This window comes from Jaculus jaculus, chromosome 8, assembly GCF_020740685.1.
Source record: "Jaculus jaculus isolate mJacJac1 chromosome 8, mJacJac1.mat.Y.cur, whole genome shotgun sequence".
Classification (NCBI taxonomy): domain Eukaryota; kingdom Metazoa; phylum Chordata; class Mammalia; order Rodentia; family Dipodidae; genus Jaculus; species Jaculus jaculus.
The window spans coordinates 139,178,738-139,200,421 of NC_059109.1; the positions used below are offsets into that span (position 1 = coordinate 139,178,738).

The following is a 21,684-nucleotide window of genomic DNA, read 5'->3' on the forward strand; positions in this document are numbered from 1 at the left end:
GGCATTGCATGGGCACATGCATGTGCATAAACTACCCATACCACACACACACACACACACACACACACAAACACACACCACATTACACATATACACAAGAATAGGATAGGATGGTGTTGCAGTCAGGTTCGCATTGCTGGCAGAAATCACCTGACCAAGAGCAGATTTTGGAAAAAATGGGTTTATTTTGGCTTACAGACTAGAGGGGACACTTCACAATGGCAGGGAAATGATGGCATGAGCTGAGGATGGACATCACCCCACGGTGGCCAGCATAAAGTGGACAATAGCAACAGGAGAGTATGCCAAACACCGGCATGGAGAAACCGACTATAAAACCTGTAAGCCCACCCCCAACAATACACTACCTCCAGTAGGTGTTAATTCGCAAATCTCCATCAACTGAGAACCTAGAACACCTAAGTTTATGGGAGACACCTCAATCAAACCACCATATTCGGTCTCTGGCCCCCATAAACTGATAACCATCCATGATATAAAATGCAATGCATTCATCCAACTTTAAAAGTCCCCATAGTTTTTATTAATCATAATGATGTTCAAACATCCCCATAGGAAGGTCTTTTAACTGAGCCATAATACCAAAAAAATCTCCAAAAATCCCATAATGACACACTCACACTACAAAAGATGGCATTGGGCATAGAAAAGAAATATTCAACCAATACAATATTTAAACAAGGCAAACATCAAACTCTGTACCTTCAAATCCAGTAACTGTAGCTAGTAATGAATCTCCAAGTCTGATAATTCTAACCAGCAACAAGTCTCTGGAGTTCCAATTCTGCCCCTCCAGCTAGGCTACTCACAGCCTTGGAAAACTTGATCTGAGGCAGGAAGCTTTTCTTACAGCCATCTTATGGTCCTGGCATCTCCACTGGATCTCCACTTTAACTCACAATTCATCCTCATGGCTCCATCAGGTCTCCGTGCAGGCATCCAGCAAACCTGCTTCACACTGCCCATGGCTGTTTCCAAAACACCAGACCACATTGCAAACTTAATGACCCTCTCTTTCCTGCATTTCTATACTCCACAATACCAGGTAGGGTGCCAATTTGTTAATCTAGGGAGGAATAAAGCAGACTTTGAAGAACAGGACACTGCTTGAGCACTCAGGCCCCTTCAAAAAACTTCATTCTTTCTGTTGTCCCAATGCAGGTCAGCTGGCCCAGTCTCAATGGTTGTGATCTCTCATACAATTGCAGCTGAACAGGGAGCAGTTTTGGCCTAAGATTTCTTTCTGTGCCATATCCCTCTGCACACACCAGTCCATTTCTATGCAATGCAACCCTGTACAACCATCACTCAGGACAAGGGCATAACAGCAAGCGTCTCACACAAACTGCTTGTAGCCCATTCCAGGAAAAGCTCTTTCTAACCCTCATGAACCAAACCTCACAGCCCATAGTTCTTACTGCATTCAGGTCTTTCAACTCTGACCAGAATAGTCCATCAAACTGTACTTACAGCACTGCAAGGCGTCTCTTAGGCCAAGGTTTCAAATCCTTCCACATTCCTCTTGAAAATCAGCTCCAAAAGGCCAAAGCCACACAGTCAGGTGTCTAGCAGAAAATAACACCACTCTCGGTACCAACATTACTGTTGCAATCAGCTTCACATTGCTGGCTGAAATCACCCAACCAAGAGCAGCTTTTGGGATAAAGGAGTGTAGTTTGGCTTACAGACATGAGGGGAAGCTCCATGATGCCAGGGAAAACGATGACATGAGCAGAGGGTGGGATCAACCCCTGGCCAACATCAGGTAGACAATAGCAACAAGAGAGTATGCCAAACACTGGCATGGGGAAACAGGCTATAGTACCCATAAGCCTGCTCCCAATAATACACTGCCTCCAGTAGGCATTAATTCCCAAATCTCCATCAGCTGGGAACCTAGAACACCTAAGTTTATGGGGGCACCTGAATCAAACCACCATAGATGGCATAGCATAGAATGGCAAAAGCAGAGCTGGGGGGATGGCCTAGTGGTTAAGGCATTTGACTGCAAAGCCGAAGGACCTAGCTTCGATTCCCTAGTACCCATGTTGGCCAGATGCACAAGGGGGCGCACGCATTTGGAATTCGTTTGCAGTGGCTGGAGGTCCTGTGCGTTCTCTCTTTCTTTCTCTTTCTCAAATAAATAAACAAATAAATAAAAACAAAATTTAAAAAGAATGGCAAAAGCACTTTTCTCCATGTCTTCCCTTTGTAATTCTAGCTTCCTGACTGGCATTTTCAGGACTCCCCCACCACCACCACTCCCTGAAGCTCACAGACTGCTCAGCCACCTCAGCTTTAGCCCTCGTTTTCCGAGAACAGGCCAGCCAGCCCTTTGTTCTGATGGCAGCCACTGGCTTCCTCACCCTTGGCCTTACATAATATGTATGAATATACTTGACTTGGGTTGAACTATTAATTTTATTTCATTTTACATACCAGAGTCAATGGCATTTTGAACACAACAGGAAAATCAATGTCCATGAATATGCACAATTATGTATAAGCCTATGCAGATGTGCCCCCTGGGAGATGCTGTTACCTCTCATGTCCTGCATCCCCCACTACTCTGCTAGACCTCAAGAAAACAGGAACCCCAGAAGTTGGGGTGCTCTACCTGGGCGGGCCTGACATGCTTACCTGGGTGGAAGAGCACAAGCTGGGAGCACGTTGCCAGGGGACCAGCCACACTTGTGCTGCGTAGGTCTCCTGCTTGACAGAAGACAGCTGCAGTCCCTGAATTCTGTCACAGCACAACCTAAGAGGACCTGCCCAGCCATCTGCGAGTGACAGCCATGACCCTCGGGCCTGCATGGGACTGTCCACGCCCTGAAGCATCATGGGGGCAGGTTTCCTAACTCCAGGCAGAAGCTGTAACTTGCAAAGCCCATTTCCCCATCTCCTTTGCTTCTCCTCAGTCCCTTTCTGTGTGTTTTATTACCACTCTCTGCCTGCTCGTATTCCCAGCATCCCCACATTCGCTTCCTCCCTTTAAGTCTGATATTATCTGCTTTACTGTTTAATTTGATTTCCTCTCCTTGGACATTTGTTTTTATAGTCTTCCTCCCCTTTGCCGCTGGGACCCCCTCCTGCTGGCATTGCGAGGCGTCCATCCACCCCCACCAGCCTCCTGCTGCTCCTCCCTCCCACCCCAGGTGCTGTCACAGGAACCCTCCTCCACACTGGGGGAGCGTCTTATTGTCTCTACCTCTTCACTCCACTTTCCCGATCATTCATCCAGAATGTCACTGAGATATTTGCTGAGCATGCACAGGGGTTGCTGGGTCAGTGCAGTGCATGGGCAGAGATGCCCCTCTTGGGGACATTTGAGACCTAAAGCTAGAATGTTCCTAGCTGTGTGTGAATGGGGCATGCAGCCTGACCAGGGGTCCCCCCGGCCTTCCAGGAACTGAACAAACAACTGCAGTCAGCAGGAGACTTGGACAGCATGGTCCCCAGAGTCAGTGCAGGCCCAGTTCCTTGGGAACAGGAGAGGGCTAGAAGGAGGGGCCAGTAAGCACTTGGCAGGGGACCAGGTGACACAGGAACTTAAGGATCACGGGAGACTATGTAGATGCCCCAAGGGGGCTGCCAAACAGCTTAGGAGGTGGCTGCCTGTGACATGACCACATCTAATTCATGGTCCCTGTGGACCCTGCACAGGGCCTGGCTTGCAGAGTGTGGTGAAGAGAAGGCAGCTAGGTGGACCTAAGAGAAAGATGGTGGGTTCAAATTACCAGCTGGACAGGGTGCATGGACCTGGCGTATGCTTTGGTGGAAGCATCGTAAAAGAAGGAATGGTAAAGCTAAAATAATCCGCAGCCCGGCCATAGTGACTGTGGGCTCCAGGCTGGCATATGCATCCAGCCCATGACAGATTTAACTCCATCGAGTGAAGTGGTCCTGGGGAGCAGGTGATGGGAAGAAGACAATGTCATGATCTGAGGAGTCAGGGACCCATGCCTCCAAGAGAGTGTGACAAAGTATGCTGTCTCCCACAGTGGGTGGCTCTGTTCTGACCTCCTCCTTTCCTGCTGAGCTGCTTCTGTAAGCCAGCAAGCAGATGAGAAGCAAGACCGCGAGCTGGTGCTCTGTGACATGCATCTCTCTGACCTGACGTTGCTGTCTCCCCTCTTCTAACAACAAGACAGGAACCCCACACAAAGAAGCAACAGAACAGAGCAAAGTCCTGGCCTTCGCAGTTACCCTTCCTCCTCCTAGGCCAGGAACGGGGCCTCAGATGCCCTTCCGACTTGCATTGCCTGGACTCACCTCTCCAGCTGGTTTGGCCTCTCTGGCAGGTGTGCTCTGAGGGCCGCCCCTCTCGCCCTATAGACACGTACGATAGGCTTCATCTCACCCTCGTCACAGGCCGCCAGGGAACACTGGGGTCATGGCCTGAGATCCATCTTTAATCTCAGGAAACTTCAGGAGCACATTCCAATCAGAGTCCTAGTCTAAGCTCTTCCCACTGGCTTCAGGCCTGGGTGTCTTTGCCTGGGAAGGTGACAGCCCAAACCCAGAGTAAGGCATGCAGCCCATGGGGCAATGGCTTCATATCTGTCCACCCACTGAGGATATCCACCAGATGGTTCTCTTGGCTACTTGTGGGGTGGGTAAGATATTTGTTCCAGCTTCTCAGGGAGGCCAGAGAACAGATGCAGAAAGGACCTCTGCTAACAGTGAGAAGAAAGGGGCAGGTTTCACCGTCCACCACTGCCCAGCCTACTCCCCATCCTAGGGGCATGCCCAGTGCTAGCAAGAGGCAGGAGGCCCTGCTCTGGGCTGAGAGAAGGCACTACAGGGCAGAGTGGGGCCTGGGCAGGCATCTGTACTCGTGGCTAGAGAGTCAGGCCAAGACATGAGAGTGGGATGGAAAGAAGATGGGAAGTCCAGGACCCTTGCAATGCCACCTTCTTTTATAGGGTCATCGCACCAGGAGGGATCCTGTTTGCCCAGGGTCAACGTCCAAGTCACACTGCCTCATGCAGACCCTCATTGTGTAGGTGGGTTGGGGACTAATGCAGTCGAAGTACCAAAAATTCAAGGCCAGCCTGGACTACATAGGAAGATCCTGTCTCAGAACCCCACAGGATAGAAAGGGCAGAAAAGAAGGAAGTGGAGGGGTAGAGGAAGAAGAGGGAAGAGCGAAGAAGAATATCAGTATGACAATGACAAGGCACTTGCCTGAGCCCCAGGACAGGACACCCACAGGACCTAGTCTATCTCCTGTGTGGCACAGAAGGGCCCACCTCCTTGCTGTATGAGTGTTGCATGACCCCATGATTCTAAGCCTCCTAACAAGGCCTGGCTCACTGTGAAAGGCAGTTGATGCTAAGGGAGAAAGAGCACATTGGTATATGAAAACACAAACAGTGAGGCCACCTCCTTGCCTTGATTCCAGGGAAGCTTGGCCAGCAGGTGAGCAATATTGGACTTGAAGGCAGAGAGCTACTGTGCTGGCTCTCCCTCCCTTGCTCCCTTTCTCTGTGTCTCTCCCCCTCTCTTCTTCACTTAAGAGCTGAGCCTGGCTTATAGAGTGTGGCGAACAAGAGGGATTCTGGACATGGATAGCAGATAGATTTCATTCTTTTCCACCCTGCCTCAAATATCTTCCCTTACCCTGAAAGGGCCTGGATTTTTTTTTTTTTTTTTTTATGAACACATCTTTTACAGACTTCTCCCTGATTTCTTTACAAATCAGCTTTTGGGGTGGCGTCGAGGTGCTAAAAAGATGATTCAAATTGTTGGGGTAGGGGCACAAATTATGATCAGAGGAGATAACAGCCAATGGCAAGCATGTGGCTTGCCAAGGACCCCCTAACCAGACATCCCAACAACTGGAAGACAGAGAAGACTGCACATCTGCAAACATCTGGAGTCTAATTACAGTCAACAGTTTACAGGTGTTGAGAGGAAACCATCCCTTCTACACCCCTTCCCTGACATGATTTCCTAATTTCTCTTAAGAAGAAAAGCACACTTCTCTCTAGGGCCCTTTACCCAGGTGATGAGGTTACAGTTCTAACCCAGGGCCTCACCACGCTGGTAGGCAGTGGCAGGCAGGACCCTTCCTTACCCACACCTAAGCCAGTGCTCCTTCAACCCTCTCCCATAGGGCCCCAGAATCTGCCCCTTGGCCTTCAAGGTCCAAAACATCTAGGGCTGAGGCCAGGAAGAAGCATTCTGGTTTTCTTCAGCCCTGGGGGTTCTATTGGAAGAAATGTCTGCATCCTCAAATGCCACTGTGACTAGCCACCAGGGGAGGCTGCTGAACGTGGGGGATCCAGGGGCCCATTCTCCCGAGCTCCATGGCCAAGAACCTAAGGTGGTGCTTGAACCGGCATCATTTTTTAAGTTTTTTTAAAATTTTTACTTATTTATTTGAGAAAGAGAAAAAAAAAGGAGAGAGGAGAGAGAGAATGGGCATGTCAGAGCCTCCAGCCACTGCAAAGGAATTCCAAATGCATGTGCCACCTTATGCATCTCGCTAACGTGGGTCCTAATCAAACTAAGGCCCTTTGGCTTTGCAGGCAAGTGCCTTAACTGCTAAGCCATCTCTCCAGCCCTGGCATCAGTTATTTCTATAAAGCAAGGTTGGGGTTTATTAAAAAGGGGGTTTAATACAGACCTAAGCACAGGCAGGCATAAAGAAAGGGAAAAGCTTAAGAAAGGAAGAGCACTGGCTTACATCAGTAGTCCCAGCACTCAGGAGGCGGGGCAGAGAACTGCTATGAGTCTGAGGTTAGCCTGGGCTAGAGTGAGACCCTGCCTCACAAAAAATAAAATAAAATAACAGAAAGAAAACAAAAAAATGGTAAAGGAAGGAAAGGAGGGAGGAAAGGACAAAAGGGAAGGAGGGAAGGAAGAAGGAAGGGAAGGAGGAAAGAATGAGAGAGAAGAAGGATAGGAGGGAAGGAGGGAGAGAACAATACTGACTTGGGCTGCAGAATGTGCATTCTCAGAAACTGCTGGAATGAGCAGAGTGTGCTGGGCGTGGCGAGGGGCAGTGACCCGTCAGATCCCGCAGACTCGCTGTAGGTGACAGGCCTTCCCTGGGAAGCACCGCTTTGTGTCTCAGCCCAGCTTGCTCTCTCAGCTTCTCTAGAGCAAGTCTGACAAACCAATGCTCTCTGCTGGACTTGCATGCGTTACTGCAGCGTGTGCCAGGGCTGCCTTCCTAGCAGTGAGCACTCCCACAGCCGTTCCTTCCTCACCGCCCTGGCACATTCCCTGGACAAGGAAGCTCAGGGTATGCTGTCCAGGCCTGGGGACCAGGGTCTGGGTGCAAATGCTGACAGCCAGGTTCTGGTGCCTGATCTTCCTGGACCTCCCTTAGGGCCTACTGTATAAGGGGGACCACTATAAACCCATCCCTAAAGGGGAATTAACTTACACACACATCTGTACTCAGGCCTGGCCCATTGTGCACACCCCCTAGGGACTGGTTATGTGAGGATGAACCACAGTGCATGTGGTGGGGGGGAGGTTTACACCCTTCACACTTTCAACTGTAGGCAACAGGGGAATGGGTGGAAGCCAGTGTTTGGGCCTGAGAACCCAGATGCTCCCCAACACCAAGGCTCCCCAAGCTGGCATAGATGTCCTTCCTGGGTGGCTTCACCAGCAATCAGAGCAGCTGCAGGGGAAGACAGGGGAATGGGCATGGCACCTCTTCCAGGAAGCAGTCTGTTTAGTTACAAGGCCTCCTAAGAGCACAGGGTGGGCCTGGCATTGGCCATCTCGAGACAGTACTGAGGACAGGACTCTCTGATCTTTCCGGGACACTGACCATCGGGGCCAAGGAACAGAACTATCCAGGGTGACTTCACCTGGGGCAGATATGGTCATTGCCGCCTTGAAACAGAGAAGGTGTGGTGACCACAGGAGACTCCTGTGAGGTCCGGCTGTTTTCACTTCCCCTGCAGCCGGGGGAAGGCTCATGAGGCAGACCAAGAGAGTCTGGGGTGGGAGCACTATGTCAGACTCGCCATGCTCCTTTAAGGAACCCAACAAATGCACTGCTACACCAAACTGACTTGGACTTCCTTCTGGGGTCACTAGTCGCCTCTGTCCGGGGTATGTCCCCCAGGAAAAGCCACCGGGTAGCAGCTTAAGAGCAGCTTATGGAGCCATGTTAAGTTAGCACCTTCCTCATGCCCCAGCAACCTGGTAATGGGGGAGGAGTGGTACAGACTTTGAGCCCTGTTGGAGACCCTGATGCCCAGGCTGTGAAGCCAGCCCCAGCCTCATACAGCTGGGCACCGTCCACTCTGCCCCTCTGAATTTATCCACTGCACGACTTCCAGATGCTCAAGGGGACTAGCCATCAAGCACCACCCCTGTGGCAGCTTCGGTGAGGAGAAGACAGGTGGAAGGGCTCTCTTGCTCATGCTGACTCTGACCTGGGGCGAAACAGGCTCACATCTTCCACTCGCTCCTCCTCCTCCGCAGGCAGGCAGACAACGTGCTCCTCAAGCCAGAACCAATGTATTCTGGACACAGAGCGCCTCCAAACCGAGACAAAGAAGATGTGGAAGTATGGGAGAAAAGGACCCCTGTTCTCCGCATGTCCAGTGTAGGGACTGCAGAAACCTTCACTCGCTTTCCAACTGCCTGCGTTTTCCACTCGATGATCCCCTAAAGAACCGCCCTCGAGTTGGGGCGGGAGGGGGGGAGAGAGCGCTGTACAGAGTGAATGGAGCTGGCCTGGCAGGAACCCTGGCGAACCTGACCGCTCTGCTTCCAAGGGCCAGCTCCAGTAGGGGCTGCCTCTCGCTCCTTTCTTGACTTTCCAGGCCTAACAAAGCATGTTGATGCACAAGCAGGAATTAATAGCACTGTCCACAATCTTGGAGTGCCCACGCCTTGATTTTCTCTTCTCTGATGGCCTTGCAAAGAGGGACCTTCACTCTTAAGTTGTCCGCAGTGGGCTGGAGGCCATTGCATAGACCAGGGTCCGGGGAGAGAATGACAAGAAAGGACACAGCGAAGTGCCCACTTCCACTCGTGGCACGGGGAAGGCCATGGGCCCAAGATGATGGTGGGGGGGGTCCCACAATCTGCAAAGGGTGCCAGTTTTGGGAGCAGGTACCCTGGCACCTTCTTCAGTCTAGACACACACCCCTTTTGTCCCCATAGCCTGCGTGTCATTGGCTGCTTCTGCCCCAAAGGGGCTCCATTCATCCCGCGGCCAGGGCCCGGCTGGGTGGCTAGCGGGGACGCGGGCGCGGCGCCTTTAAGGCCCGCGTCAGGCCGAGCGGGGCGGGGCCTGGGCGGCCTCCGCGCGGCTTCACCTGCAGTTCGAGGCGCGCGGAACAGAGGCGCGGGCGGCTGCGAGGCCGGCGGACGCTCGGGCCAGAGGGAGCGCGCCGCCGGCCTGACTCGGCCTGGCTCTGCGAGTCCAGGCGGCGAGAGCGGGGGCGGGCGGCGGGGATCGGAGCGCCGGGCAGCGGGCACCGGGCGGGCGCCGGGGCGGCGCGGCGGCGAAGATGACCGCGGGCTCGGGCGTGCTGCTCCTGCTGCTCGGGCTCTCCGGCGCGCTCGGGGTAAGTTGTCGCCTCCCGGCCGGCGACGCAGAGCTGTCGTGGGGGGTCCCCGGCCGGCGCCGGTCGTCCTTGCAGCGCACGGGCTCCACGGGGCCGGCTGCGGTCTGCGGGGCCGCCCGGGCGGGACCCGGGGCGTGCGCAGCGCTCGGCTCGGTTCGGCCGGTGCGCGGGGCAGGCTGGCGGTCCACCCGCGGAGCCGGCGCGCCCTCCACCGCCCGCCGCGAGTTGCCGAGCCCGGGCGCCCGGAGCAGCCGGCCGAGGGTCAGCGTGGCGGGGCGCCCTCTCCGACGTTTCCCTCCCGCCCGCCCCGGGCCGGGCTCGCAGCGGGAAGTGGCCTCGGGCTCCGGGTAGCGGCGGGCGGCGGGGGTGGACCGCGGGGCGCTCCGGCCACCGAGCCCCGGGCGCGGGCAGCAGCTCCGTGCACTTGCGGAGGGTCGGGCGAGCGCGGCTGTGCGGGAGCAGCGCGGAGCTGCGCCCCGGAGAGCGAGCCGGACGCGCGCCGTCTCCCTGCCGAGACCCTGCCTAGTCGCGCGGGGCCAGGCGCGGGGTGCACCGGGCGGCTGGCGCGGCCGCTCCCCGGACGCCCCTGGGCGGAGGTGGAGTTGCCAGAACCCCTTTCACGATCCGCCTCGCAGTCTCCTCCCAAGCCACGCCGTAGTCGCCTCGGAAATAAACCGGGGCTGGCGGCGGGCCACCCGCTACGAGGCCTCTGGGCAATCGCGAGTGTGCCGGGCACACACGCCTTGGGGACACCGAAACTTTCCCGGGCCAGTTTCGCCTTCCCCGGGGCTGCAGGTGCAATTTGGAACCTTGTTCCCCAGGACCAGGGTCAGGATTCGGAGCTGTGCCCCACGGACCCCGCGTCCCACCCTCCCTCCCCGCAGAGGTGCCTTTGGGTCGGGGCTCCCCGCCTCCGGGGCTCGGCCTCGATCCCGCGCTGCAGGCTGGGGCGGCCTCTGGAGCCTGAGCCCGGGCGGGTGGCGGAAGAGAGGGGAGGCGCGTTCCGCTCCGAGGCCCCGAGAAGACGAGACTGCAGGGTGCCGTCTGCGCCCTGCGCTCGGCACGCCTGCTTGCTTGCCGCCTGGAGCGAGGCACTAGCTCTTTCTCTGATAGCCCCCAGGCTGGCTTCGTGGTGACATAAGCTGGGCTCTGGTTCCTGGCAGCTTGGGTGGAGCACTGCTGTCCACTTTTCTTCCCCTATCAATCATTACTACCACCGGAACAGGACACACACCCCTTGGATCCCGGCACCCCTCTTGCCTAGCTGGGCTGCAGGTGGTGGATCTGTGGTGAACAAGAGACCAGGGTAGTGTGAGGCGAGAGGAGGAGTGAAGAAAGAAACCAGCCATCTTCCCCCATACCTGTCCCCTTGTAGTGAGGGGTCCGGCCTAGCTGGTAGTCCTCTTTGCCCAGCTCCAAAATGCTCCTGGAATATCTCCCTCCTTGCCTTCTCTGCTTCTCAGAATGCCACCCCTCCTGGCCTGCAGCTATAACTCTGCAGCCCCAGGGAGACGTGGCTCCCAGCCACACTGGTTCTCTATGGCATGGCCTTCCCTGTCTTAATGAACTGCTTGGGGACGCCTGCCACAGCCTGCCTTTTGGGTATCTCTCTGTCATTTTCTCCTGCCCGGTGCCAATAAGGCCCCATAGTTCCCCCCGCCCTTCGCCTGGCCTGGTGCCTCCCACAGCAGCAGGTACAGCTGTCCAGTGCTGGAAGCTTCTCCCAGTTGGGGCCAATGCTATCCAAAGTCTCCAGAGCCCAGAGGATCCTGGTGCCACCTCTGGGTGGAGATGGTGTTTTATCCACCTTTTGCTCTCAGCCAGAGACCTGCGCAGCAGGCCGTGACAAATGTGGGCTGGATTAAATTTCTGTGAACTTATTTTTTTGTTTCGCCGCTGTCCATTCTGTCCTCAGGCCCATCGCGGGGATCTTACAGTCACAGCGAGCTGCAAGGCTGGATTCTCGGAAGAAGGCTACACTGCACTGATCTCCCCAAGCGTTCTGGAAGGAGAGGAGCTTCTCAAAGGTAGGCCAGGGCAGTAGAGATGGTGCTAGGGAAGTGGTGAAGAAGACTTGGATGGTCTTGGAGCTGTGATCTCTGCAGAGTGATGGTTGTGAGTTCAGCAAGGTACAAACTGGTCAGCCAGAGGCCTTTTGCATCAAGGTGGGTGACTCAATGGTCTGTCTGTCATTTTGGAGTGGAGTGAATCATTTCTGGGCAGCACACTGGAATTCGGGTGGAACATCTCCAGTGGTGTGCTCAGAGGCATTCTTACTGAGTGTTTTTATGTATGAAATTCAGGATTCTTAAATTATCCCTGCTTTGAAATGCATGACAAGGCAGACGGTGTTGCTGGAAGTTCGGTAAACAAGCCCACAGACGGTCTGCTCACAAATGTGGCCTTCGTTTGTATTGCTGCCCTCCGACGGCGCAAAAACACTCGCGCAGGAAGGAGCACCGATGGGCTTCCTGAGCATGACTGGGGCCTCCACGTGCGTCCGGGGAGTGGTGGTGGCTGGGGCCCAGCTGCGGATGGCTTATTCTGCAGTCAGTTGATCGGTTTCTCTCTCCAGCCAAACTAATTAAACTTTGTATTTGCATGGGAAGGAACGTGAGTCCGTGCGGGGAGGCGGCAGGGCTGCTCCCTGGGCATCTTGGCTAGGAGCTTTTGCTCCTGGCCTCAGTTTCCCAGAAATGGTAGGCTTTGAGTTGATTTCAAAGTGAAAATGGGGGGTCTGATTTTAACATCACCCTTAAGTAATCCTCAGGCGGAAAGTATAGCCTTTTCCCTCAAGAGCTAGCAGCAGTTGCTGGGTGCTCACAGGACAGGTGTGGTGTAGGTTCTGACACGGCTTAGGGTGATGGTTTAAGCACACCCTTCCAGGAAGCACGCTCACATTTCTTGTTCATACCTGACAATGTGAGTCGGGATTTTTATTGTGCACCAAATCCAACTTTTCTTACTGTCTTTTGTTGTCTGAGCTGGGAGGCCATTGACTTTCACTGCTCAAGAAAACACAGAAACTCTGCAGGCCGTGGGCCCAGTAGTAGAAAGGCTACTCCAAGTAGCAGGCATGTGAGAGAGTGCTTTCAGAAGAGACATGTGTGCCGGCCTGCAGTGTGATGAGAACAGCCCTCTTTCAGGGTCCACTGTGGCTCAGTCCCGCTGTTTGTGCAGCCTGGACTCCTCCACTATGCTGAAAGTGGCAGACTAGACTTCTGGGGCCTTCCAAGAAATACACGGAGATCTTGGAGTGTCCATCTCACCCAGGGACTTAGGGGAAAAGATGCCTGTGAGTAATAACTGCTGCCAACTGAAGACTTGTGACCTGCCACCCAGTATGCACCTCACCAGTATCCTGGCTGTGTGGGCACCCAGGCCAGACTGTACCTCTGCACCTGGCAGATATGGTGGAGGAGCTGAATCACTGGCCGGATCATGGCCTGGGCTCCTCAGAACACACAGGACAGGTGAACTGGAAGCAGACCACGGGCATTGCGTTGCAGTGTGCGGCACAGACCCAGTTCAGCAGCTGGGGTCCGGGAGGCTGGTTCCTCAGTTCTGGGAGGGTGGGGGAAGTCTGTCGTTTCCCTCCTGGCTTTCTCCCCCTCATTCTTCCCAGGGTGCAGAATGTCAGCTGCCAAGAGATGTTTTATGTCTTAAAAACAATTTTGCACATACAGAGGCAAGAGTCGAGGTTGTGATAAGCTCAAGCCAGGACACGCAGCAATCTCCATGTGCAGGGAAACTTTGCATGGAGAGGACGCGTTCATCATGTGCAAGTAGAAGCCAGGCACTTCTGGTAGCACCCCAGCTAAAGAGATAATGACTACTTCTAACTGAGGTATTCTGAGGGAGAGTGCTTAACCTTACCGTGACAAGCAAGGCTCCACAGTTTTATGGTGAGTGCCATCAGCTATTACTGGCCACTCCGTGGCTTCCTGTCTCTGCCTGAGTCAGCTCCCCGGCAGCCCCAAGCCTACGCGCTCCAGCAGGAGAGATTTGTTACACAGTAATTAACTTGTTTATGATAAATGGGTGGAAGAAATGTCGTGGCATTTTGTTTTATGTCTAAATGAAAAGCATTTGCATTCTTAAAAAAATCGTGCTAATTAGGCTTAAAATAGTTTCCCCCAATAGGGTAACAGATACGTGGATTGTGGCCCTGGGGAGGTGAGGAGCCACTGAGCTCGCAAAGCCCTGAGCCCCTCATACTGGTTCGTGGTGTCCTGGATCCTGGCTCCCTTCAGCCTCAGGGATCCTGCCTGTTCTGGCTGAGTGTAAGAGCTTGCAGTGGTGGCCCAGGTTTTATTGTTAGGACAATTTCCTTATATCCCAGTCACTGACACGGGGTGGTATCTTAACTACGCTGGTCACACTGAAACCCAGCCTGCTCCGAGCCGTGTCGCTGTCTGTCCTGGCAAGTGCTGAGCTTCCTTCTCTGTTCGGTGAATTATTCATGGCCAGTGAGCTAGAGGCTGCAGCCCGATGCGGTTACCCTGTGTTGCCCTCCAGCATGGTGGCAAGATGCTGGGCCAGCCTGGGGACAGCCTCACAGCAGAAGGCCCAGTGAGTGTGGGAAGGTTGCAGGTGGTGTGGGGGAGGCAAGGATGCATGGATTGTGTCGGCCCCTCATTCTTAGGGGAAAGGGGGCAGGTCATCAGAGATCTCGTTTACTGGGAGAAGGAAGCTGGGGTCAGGGTTAGCTGAAAAAAGGGCGCACTGTGAGCTCAAACATGTAGAAAGCAGGGCTTCACAATCAAGGACTTCAGAAGGCACCCTCACCCTTCCCGTGGCCGGTTAGTGTAGGACATCCCACCCCTGTGGTCTCACAGGAGAGTCAGCTTTCTTATCAGCCATAGCTATCTCGCTTACTTAAACTTGGAGAGTCCCAGAGGAGCCTTCCTCAGCATGTCTTTAACCATCTGTATTGTTTCAGGACATACGTTACCAACAGGGTAAGACTTAATTAACAGAATCTTGAGAAAATGGGGGTCAGCTTTTCTATATTACAATGAATATAGAAATAAACTCAAAGGCTGCAATGGCCAAGTGAGTGTGGTCATTGTGAGCCTCACCTTTATTCCTACCATTCTGCTGTCCTTAGCTTGCCCGTGTGTCACCTCATCATTGCAAGCTAGCTGCTGTGGCTCCTTGTGGCACATCTGAGTTCTGTACACAAGGCAACAGCGGCTGCATTCGCATGTTCTGTGCAAGGAGAACATGGGTTTTTTCTCATGGTCTGTCCTAGAAGAGGGAAATGCATTGTCCTGCTGGCCTTGGGCCCCTCACAGTCCACTCCCTAGTCTTTTCATAAACTATCTCAGGATGGAACTGGAAGGAAGGGCACAGGATGGACACTGAGGGCACCATGGGATGCTTCCCCAGTGCCCCACCCTGCACCCGAAGCAGAATGGCAGTGAAGTTTTGGTGTTTGGTCTGTCATTTTGAGACAGAGTCTCACGTAGCCAAGGCTGGCCTCAAACTCACTAAGTAGCTGAGGATGACTGAACTTCTGATCCTCCTGCCTCCATCTTGCGAGGGTTGAGGCAGTGACTGGTACATCTGTCTGAGAGAAGACAGCTGCAGGGTGGATGGAATCTATGGCAAGAATGTGTCACATGGGCTGGAGAGATGGCTTAGCGGTTAAGCGCTTGCCTGTGAAGCCTAAGGACCCCGATTCGGGGCTCGGTTCCCCAGGTCCCATGTTAGCCAGATGCACAAGGGGGCGCACGCGTCTGGAGTTCGTTTACAGAGGCTGGAAGCCCTGGCGCGCCCATTCTCTCTCTCTTCCTCTATCTGTCTTTCTCTCTGTGTCTGTTGCTCTCAAATAAATAAATAAATAATTTAAAAATAAATAAATAAATAAATAAGAATGTGTCACAGTACGGTGAACTGTGCCCTCAAGTGTCATCGCCTTGCCCTTATCATAAGACAGGGGGAAGAGACTGTGCCCAAGAGGACTGGACTCACCACAGCATCCAGGCAACTCTGGCTGGGCAAGGGGTTTCACCATGTATAACCATGTCCCGCACTAGGCCTCACACACAGCACTCTTCGTGCGTGAGCTGGGAAGTATTGGGCACAGGAGTGCCCGGGTGGAGCATGCCTGCACGCTGGGATGCCCCGGAGGCACTGGGTGAATATTTGCTAAGTAAGTGAAATGAACAGCCACTTCAGGCTTCCTGGCATCCCAGCCAGGTTGCGAAGGAGCCGCTAAACATACAAGGCCAGGGCCTTCCGCACATACTTCCCCGGGAGCCAACTCCTGTTCCATGCCCTGCTCGCCTTGCAGGGAGCAAAGGCCTCACCAGGCTCGGTCGCAGTGTGCACAGTCCCAGCTCCAGACCACTGCCGTCCCTGCTGTGAGTAGAGGGAAGTGGAGGGGACTCAGCTCTGTTGGAGGCTTGGGTGCTCTGAGTACTTGAGGCTAGAAGAGCCGGCCGTGTCATTAGCATCACAAGATCCCATTAAGCCCCTTGGAAGTCACTCCAGGGGTTTCCCGAGAAGATGAGCACCCAACGCCAGTCATGCAGCCTGTGGCCCCTCGTTGGCCATCTTTGGAGCCAGTGATGTTTGTCACCACTCATCTTGCATGTGGCTAGCCATGCAGGAAGGGTCAAAGGGAAGGTGTGCCCATGTATATGACATGGGAAACTGCTTAGCCCTGGGTAGGTGCTGCTCATACAGAGAGAGGGAAGGTGAGGGTGGCCTCAGCCGCCATGGCAAGAGGACAAGGGTACTGCTGCCCTTGGCACTCTGCCACCATGTGCCTACACCAGTCAGCCGTTCTCACTGCCGAGTGGACGTTGTGGGAGATACCACCGAGGTCCCTGTTCCCCCTGAGGAACCTGAGACTTGAGGGAGCCGCGGCTCTTTGCTGTGCTCCTGTTGTCTGACCCCGTGAGCGGCTTTTGTCAGGAAATAGTGTCCTTTGTGTCTGGGTGCAGGCAGTGGGCACAACTGTTACAGAGTGACTGTGGGTACTCACTGTCATCAGGTCTCACTCACTCACACATTGCTGAAAAACCCATGTTTTCAGACATGCACGTCACAAAAGCTTAGTTTTTTGTTTGTTTGCTTTTCATGGTGCTGAGGGTTGAACCAGGAGCCTTGCACATACTAGGCAAGTGCTCTACCACTGAGCTACACCCTCAGTCCCAAAGAACACCCACTTCAATCAAATCAGGACATGAGCAGGAGACTGTGTAACTATGATGTCATAACTTGAGCGTCTGCCTAACCCTTTGCCAGCTGACATCTCATTCCATCTTCCAAAGCCCTTCTACGGAGCTGAGATTTTTCCTGTTTTGTGGATCACAAACTGAAGGCTGTGAGGCCGAACTGGCCCAGATGAACCCACGTTGCTGTCTCCCTCTTTGTCAGCCTCTCACCCCAGCTCATTCTGATCTCCGCTGTGACATGAAGGTAGATGTTGCATGGAGACCTGGAGCTGCGGGCCGGCCATCAAGAGATGTGACTGTTACCCCACTGCTCATGTCCTGGGTTCTCTGCACTGGGTCCAGCGCCGAAGACAGGCGGTTTTCAGATGTGCCCTGGCACTGACAGGCTGAGGTCCTGCCATGTCAGTGGCTTTTGACTGGGCCAGCGCTGGGGCACAGTGCGGAGAAGGATCTAGATGCAGGTTGGCCGCATCTGGAAACCTGAACATACTGACTTGGTCACCACACTCACACTGTGACCCAGGCACTGTGGGCCTCGGGAGGCAGGTCATGGCTCATCTGTGATTCTAGCTGCCTGACATGGCTAGCAGGACATGGAGAATAGACATTCCTTGTGTCCCCACAGGACCTGGCGTCCTGGGTATACTCAAAGCCCCTTCTGTCCTAGGCTCGAAGAAAGCAAGGTGCCCAGTGCAACCGGAAGGGCCCGGAAGTGTGGCACCCAAGGGCCCTGAGGCTTCTCCTGGCTGTGCACCCTCTCCTCAGGGCACTTTTGAGGTGAACTTCTGTGCAAGGCTTGGTTCACTTTCGCTCACTCAGGTACTGAATGGCACTCGGAGTTTTGTATCAGCTGCCAAGGCATGAACGTTCTTTGTTTCAGAAAGAGTGACTTTCTAATTCTACCCTGCAGGGTTCTTAATTTTTTTTTTTGAAATCACAATGAAATTCATATTACTATTTAAACCAAGTGTATTTGGTACAATTTCCTGTAGTATTTGCTTCATGATATTAATATCCAAATGTGGAGATTTTGTGAATTCCCTATGTTCACAAATGGATGTGGGTTAAACGTCAGAAAAGGGGCCCATCCCTCCTTCCCTCCTCCAGCCCTCCCTCTCCTTTGAAAGTATGGTTACGTAAATGGCACTAATCACAAACCGAGAGCCACCGGCAGGCGCTCCTCTTTTCAAAGGCCTTGTCTATTATTCTGACTTCGTGAAGGAGCAATTTTTCCTGCAAGTGAATTCCACTATAAAAATACCATTAGCCGAGAGAAGTTTCTTTCCGTCAAGGGTGACAGAGCTCTTCTGAGAGAGTTCCTGCAGAACCTCTCAGCACCGCTTGCTCCTTTCACCTGACAGGGGCACTGTGGAGGTTGGTATTTGGGGCAAATTGACAAAAGCATGGGAATTTGGACAGTTGCTACCCGGGCTCCAGACTGCCCTCTTCTGGTAGCCTTTGGTACTGTCATCAGCCAAGGATCAATGGGTGGGTTATCTTTGGTTCTTTTAAATTTTAGTTTATTATTAAAATAAGCATAACAGCCTTTTTTGACAGAGTCATGTGTAATTATTTCTGTTGCTCTTCTTCCCCCTTCCCCTACTCCCTGCCTCTTGAAGCCACCCCCACCAGTCCCCTTCCACTTTTCTATCTTGTATTCGTTGACCCCTCCCTTCCACAACATCTCTTTATCCCTCTCTCGTGGTCCCCTTTATACTTTTAAGACATGCACCCACACTTACACTAACACACACGCACACACATTAAAAGCTCAGTCCTAGATATGAGAGAGAACATGCAGCATTTGTCTTTCTGAGTCTGGGTTACCTCATTTAATATAATAATTTCCAGACCCATCCATTTTCCTGCAAATTTCAATTTTCTTTATAGCTGAGTAGAATCCCGTTGTGTATATGCACCGTGTTTGCACCGTCCCTCATCAGTTGGTGGACGTCCAGAGTGGTTCGGCTTTCTCGCTGTTGTGAGCAGAGCAGCGGCGAGCGTGGATGTGCGAGTGTCTCTGTGGTAGGTGAGGAGTGCTTTGGGGACATGGCCAGGAGTGCTGTGGCTGGGTCCCATGGCACTGCTGTCGATCTTTTTGAGGAGCCTCCACCCTGATTTCCATAGAGGCTGGCCCAGTGTGCTCTCCCACCAGCCGTGCACAGGGGTTCCTGCTCCTGCACCCTCACCAGCATTTGTTGTCATTTGTTTTCCTTTGTAAATTTATATATTTTATTTAATTTGAGTACAGAGGCAGATACAGAGAATGGGTGTGCCAGGGCCTTCAGTTCCTGCACATGAACTCCAGACACATGCACCACATTGTGCATCTGGCTTACATGGGACCGGTGAAATCAAACCTGGGTCCTTAGGCTTCTCGGATAAGTACCTCAACCACTAAGGCATCTCTCCAGCCCTCATTTGTTTTCTTAATCAAAGCATGTCAAGGTACTGGAGACACAGCCTGGTAGAAGATCACATGTCTCATATATGCAAGGCCCTGGGTTCTAGCCCCAGCACCAAAAAATTAAAAGCCACCATGATAGTTGATTATCTGTGTCCAGCTCATACCTTCTAACACCCCATCAGGAGCCAGGGCCCAGGGCAGTAGCTCATGTTTGGGGGCATTCTTCATGCCCATGTGTCTCCTTGGGTGACGTGGTAGTTAGGAAGATCAGATGCCACGTGTAGAACATTTAGTCCCAGTGGTTTATGAAGTCAATCACTGTGAATGTGGCATGTAAGCAGTGAAAATTTCTCAGTTCACACTTCTGGACCTCAGGAGGTGGCAACAGGCCTCGCTGGGCTGATGGGAGCAGGGCTGGCTCTTCCCGGTCGCTCCAGAGGAGAGTGTTGCCGCTTCCGGTAGCAGCTGCCCCCCATCCTGAGCCCCAGCCTCGCCCCTAGGCAGCAGCACTGTGCCTCCGGCTTCCTTCCACACTCGCGCTGCTCCCCATCTCGTCTGCTTCCAAAAGCTCCTGATGCCAGTGGCTCACCAGGGTAGTCCACGGTCACCTCCTACCCCCAGGCCTTTCATTTAACCATATCTACAGAATCCCGGTTGCCCCGCAGGCGATGTGTTCACGGGGCGCAGGGAGCCATTGAGCTGTCGGCCGTGTTCACAGCTGATGTGGAAGGTTCGCTGGCTATCAGAAATTGAGGACTTGCCAACCAAGCCCACACGGCACAGTGTGCTTTGACATTTTAGTAGGGACCCCAGCATCGCAGGGTGGCACATCACTTCCCTGCTGAGGAAACTAAGGCACAGAGCCTCCTGGGTTGGGAAGTGGAGAACTCCCAGCACTTCACCCTGCCTGTTAGGCTCTCAGCCCACCCTGTGATGATGATGCTTTATCCCACATCAGTCATTAGGACTGGTGGGCAGCCACCTCCCAGTGGCCAGCCGAGTGGGGGCTGGCGGCGGTGAGGGTCTAGAGGCCTGCCCTGCCTGCAGCCACAGCAGCGCCCAAACTTCTGCTTGTACTTGGCCTTGCTTGGATTCATTGTGTTTTCTTGCTGACGCCGTGTGGGGATTGAGGGAGGCTTAAGGTAATCCTTCAGTGACAGATGGATATCCACAGGTGCGTGAGGGCCACCCATGCCTGGCTAATAGGGGGATGTCCCTTGTGGATATGGGATGCTTCCCACCCAGGCAGCGGGCACAGGTGAGTCACAGGCATGGTAGTCTTATGCTCAGAGAGGGTACACATTCCAGTCTCATGCACGTCCAGCCCAGGAGTATGGGTGTCCTACAAGCAGGACCCGGCTCCCTGTGTCTCTGGTCATTATGAGGAGACGCAAGGCTCAGTTCCTAGTTCTTTTAGGAGTGTGTTCATGTGTGCAAGAGGCTGGCATCTTAGAAGAGAAGGGTCAGGTTTTCTGCTTTCTGCTGTCCAAATATAAGTTTGGATGTCATATCTATTACTGGTTTTTCTCGTTGCTATGACCAGGTATCTGGCAAAATGTAACTGAAGGGAGGAAGGGTTTGTTTTATTTAACCCAGTCTACAGAATCCCAGCCGCCGCGTAGGTGATGAAGGCATGCCATCTGCCGGGGCAGTGAGAACATGGCAGAAGGATCAGCTTCGTCCGTGGAACCGACCAGGAAGCAGAGAAAGGGAAGGCCAGTACCCAGCTGGCATTCTTCTTCCTTTAGTTGATTCTGTCTGGAATGCCAGCCCGGGGAATGGTGCTGCCCATATTCAGAGTTGATCTTACCCCTTAGCTCATCCCTTCAGGAAAAAAATTCTCGCAAACATACCCAAAGGTGTGCCTCATCAATACTCTAAATGTTTCTTAATCCAATCACACTGACCAAGTTATTCATCACAACTCCACCCTTGTCAACTCTACCCACAAATACATCACTTTAAAGTTCTATCTCTGACCTCCATAGTCACGCATACTGCAGAACACACTCATCCCGACTCAAAGCCCATACTCACCATTTCTAGCACTGCCTGCAGTCTTTTGAAAAGCAGGGCAATCTCTTCACTGTGAGCTCCTATAAAATAAAAAAATAAATACATAATAAAATAAAATAAACCAAGTTATACACTTCCAACATACACACAGTGTAAATTTTCTCATTCCAAAAGGGATGAAAGGGGCATATCAAGAAAACATTTGGTAAAAGCAAAAGCCAGACTGAAGACCAGCTGGGCACACACCAAAGTCTGCATGGAAGGGCCTTGGTGACATCTGCAGCCTTGGTGGTTCCGTCCCTTGTCACCTACATCATGTTCATCCTCTCTCAGAACAGCTCCGGTCCATGCCTTTGTTTTTTAAAGAAATGGTAGCCTGGAATGTGTGGGCTCTTCTCCCCAGAGGACCTTTCCTATGTTCCTAGTACAAAACAAAAGGTCTCTCTTTAATGAGTTTAATTCCAGCTGCTTTATCCACACCTGCCTTGTCTGCACGTTTAAACTT

General features: G+C 53.1%; 1 protein-coding gene across 1 annotated transcript in view; it reads left to right on the top strand.

Moving 5' to 3' along the window:
* Positions 1–9,497: 9,497 nt before the first annotated feature.
* Cdh4 (cadherin 4) overlaps positions 9,498–21,684 on the top strand; it is a 512,468-nt gene continuing 500,281 nt past the window's right edge. Inside the window, exons 1-2 of the mRNA XM_045156945.1 lie at positions 9,498–9,569; positions 11,485–11,596. Of these exons, the coding sequence (XP_045012880.1) occupies positions 9,513–9,569; positions 11,485–11,596 (169 nt within the window). The 5' untranslated portion in view covers positions 9,498–9,512. The remainder of the gene's footprint in view (positions 9,570–11,484; positions 11,597–21,684) is intronic.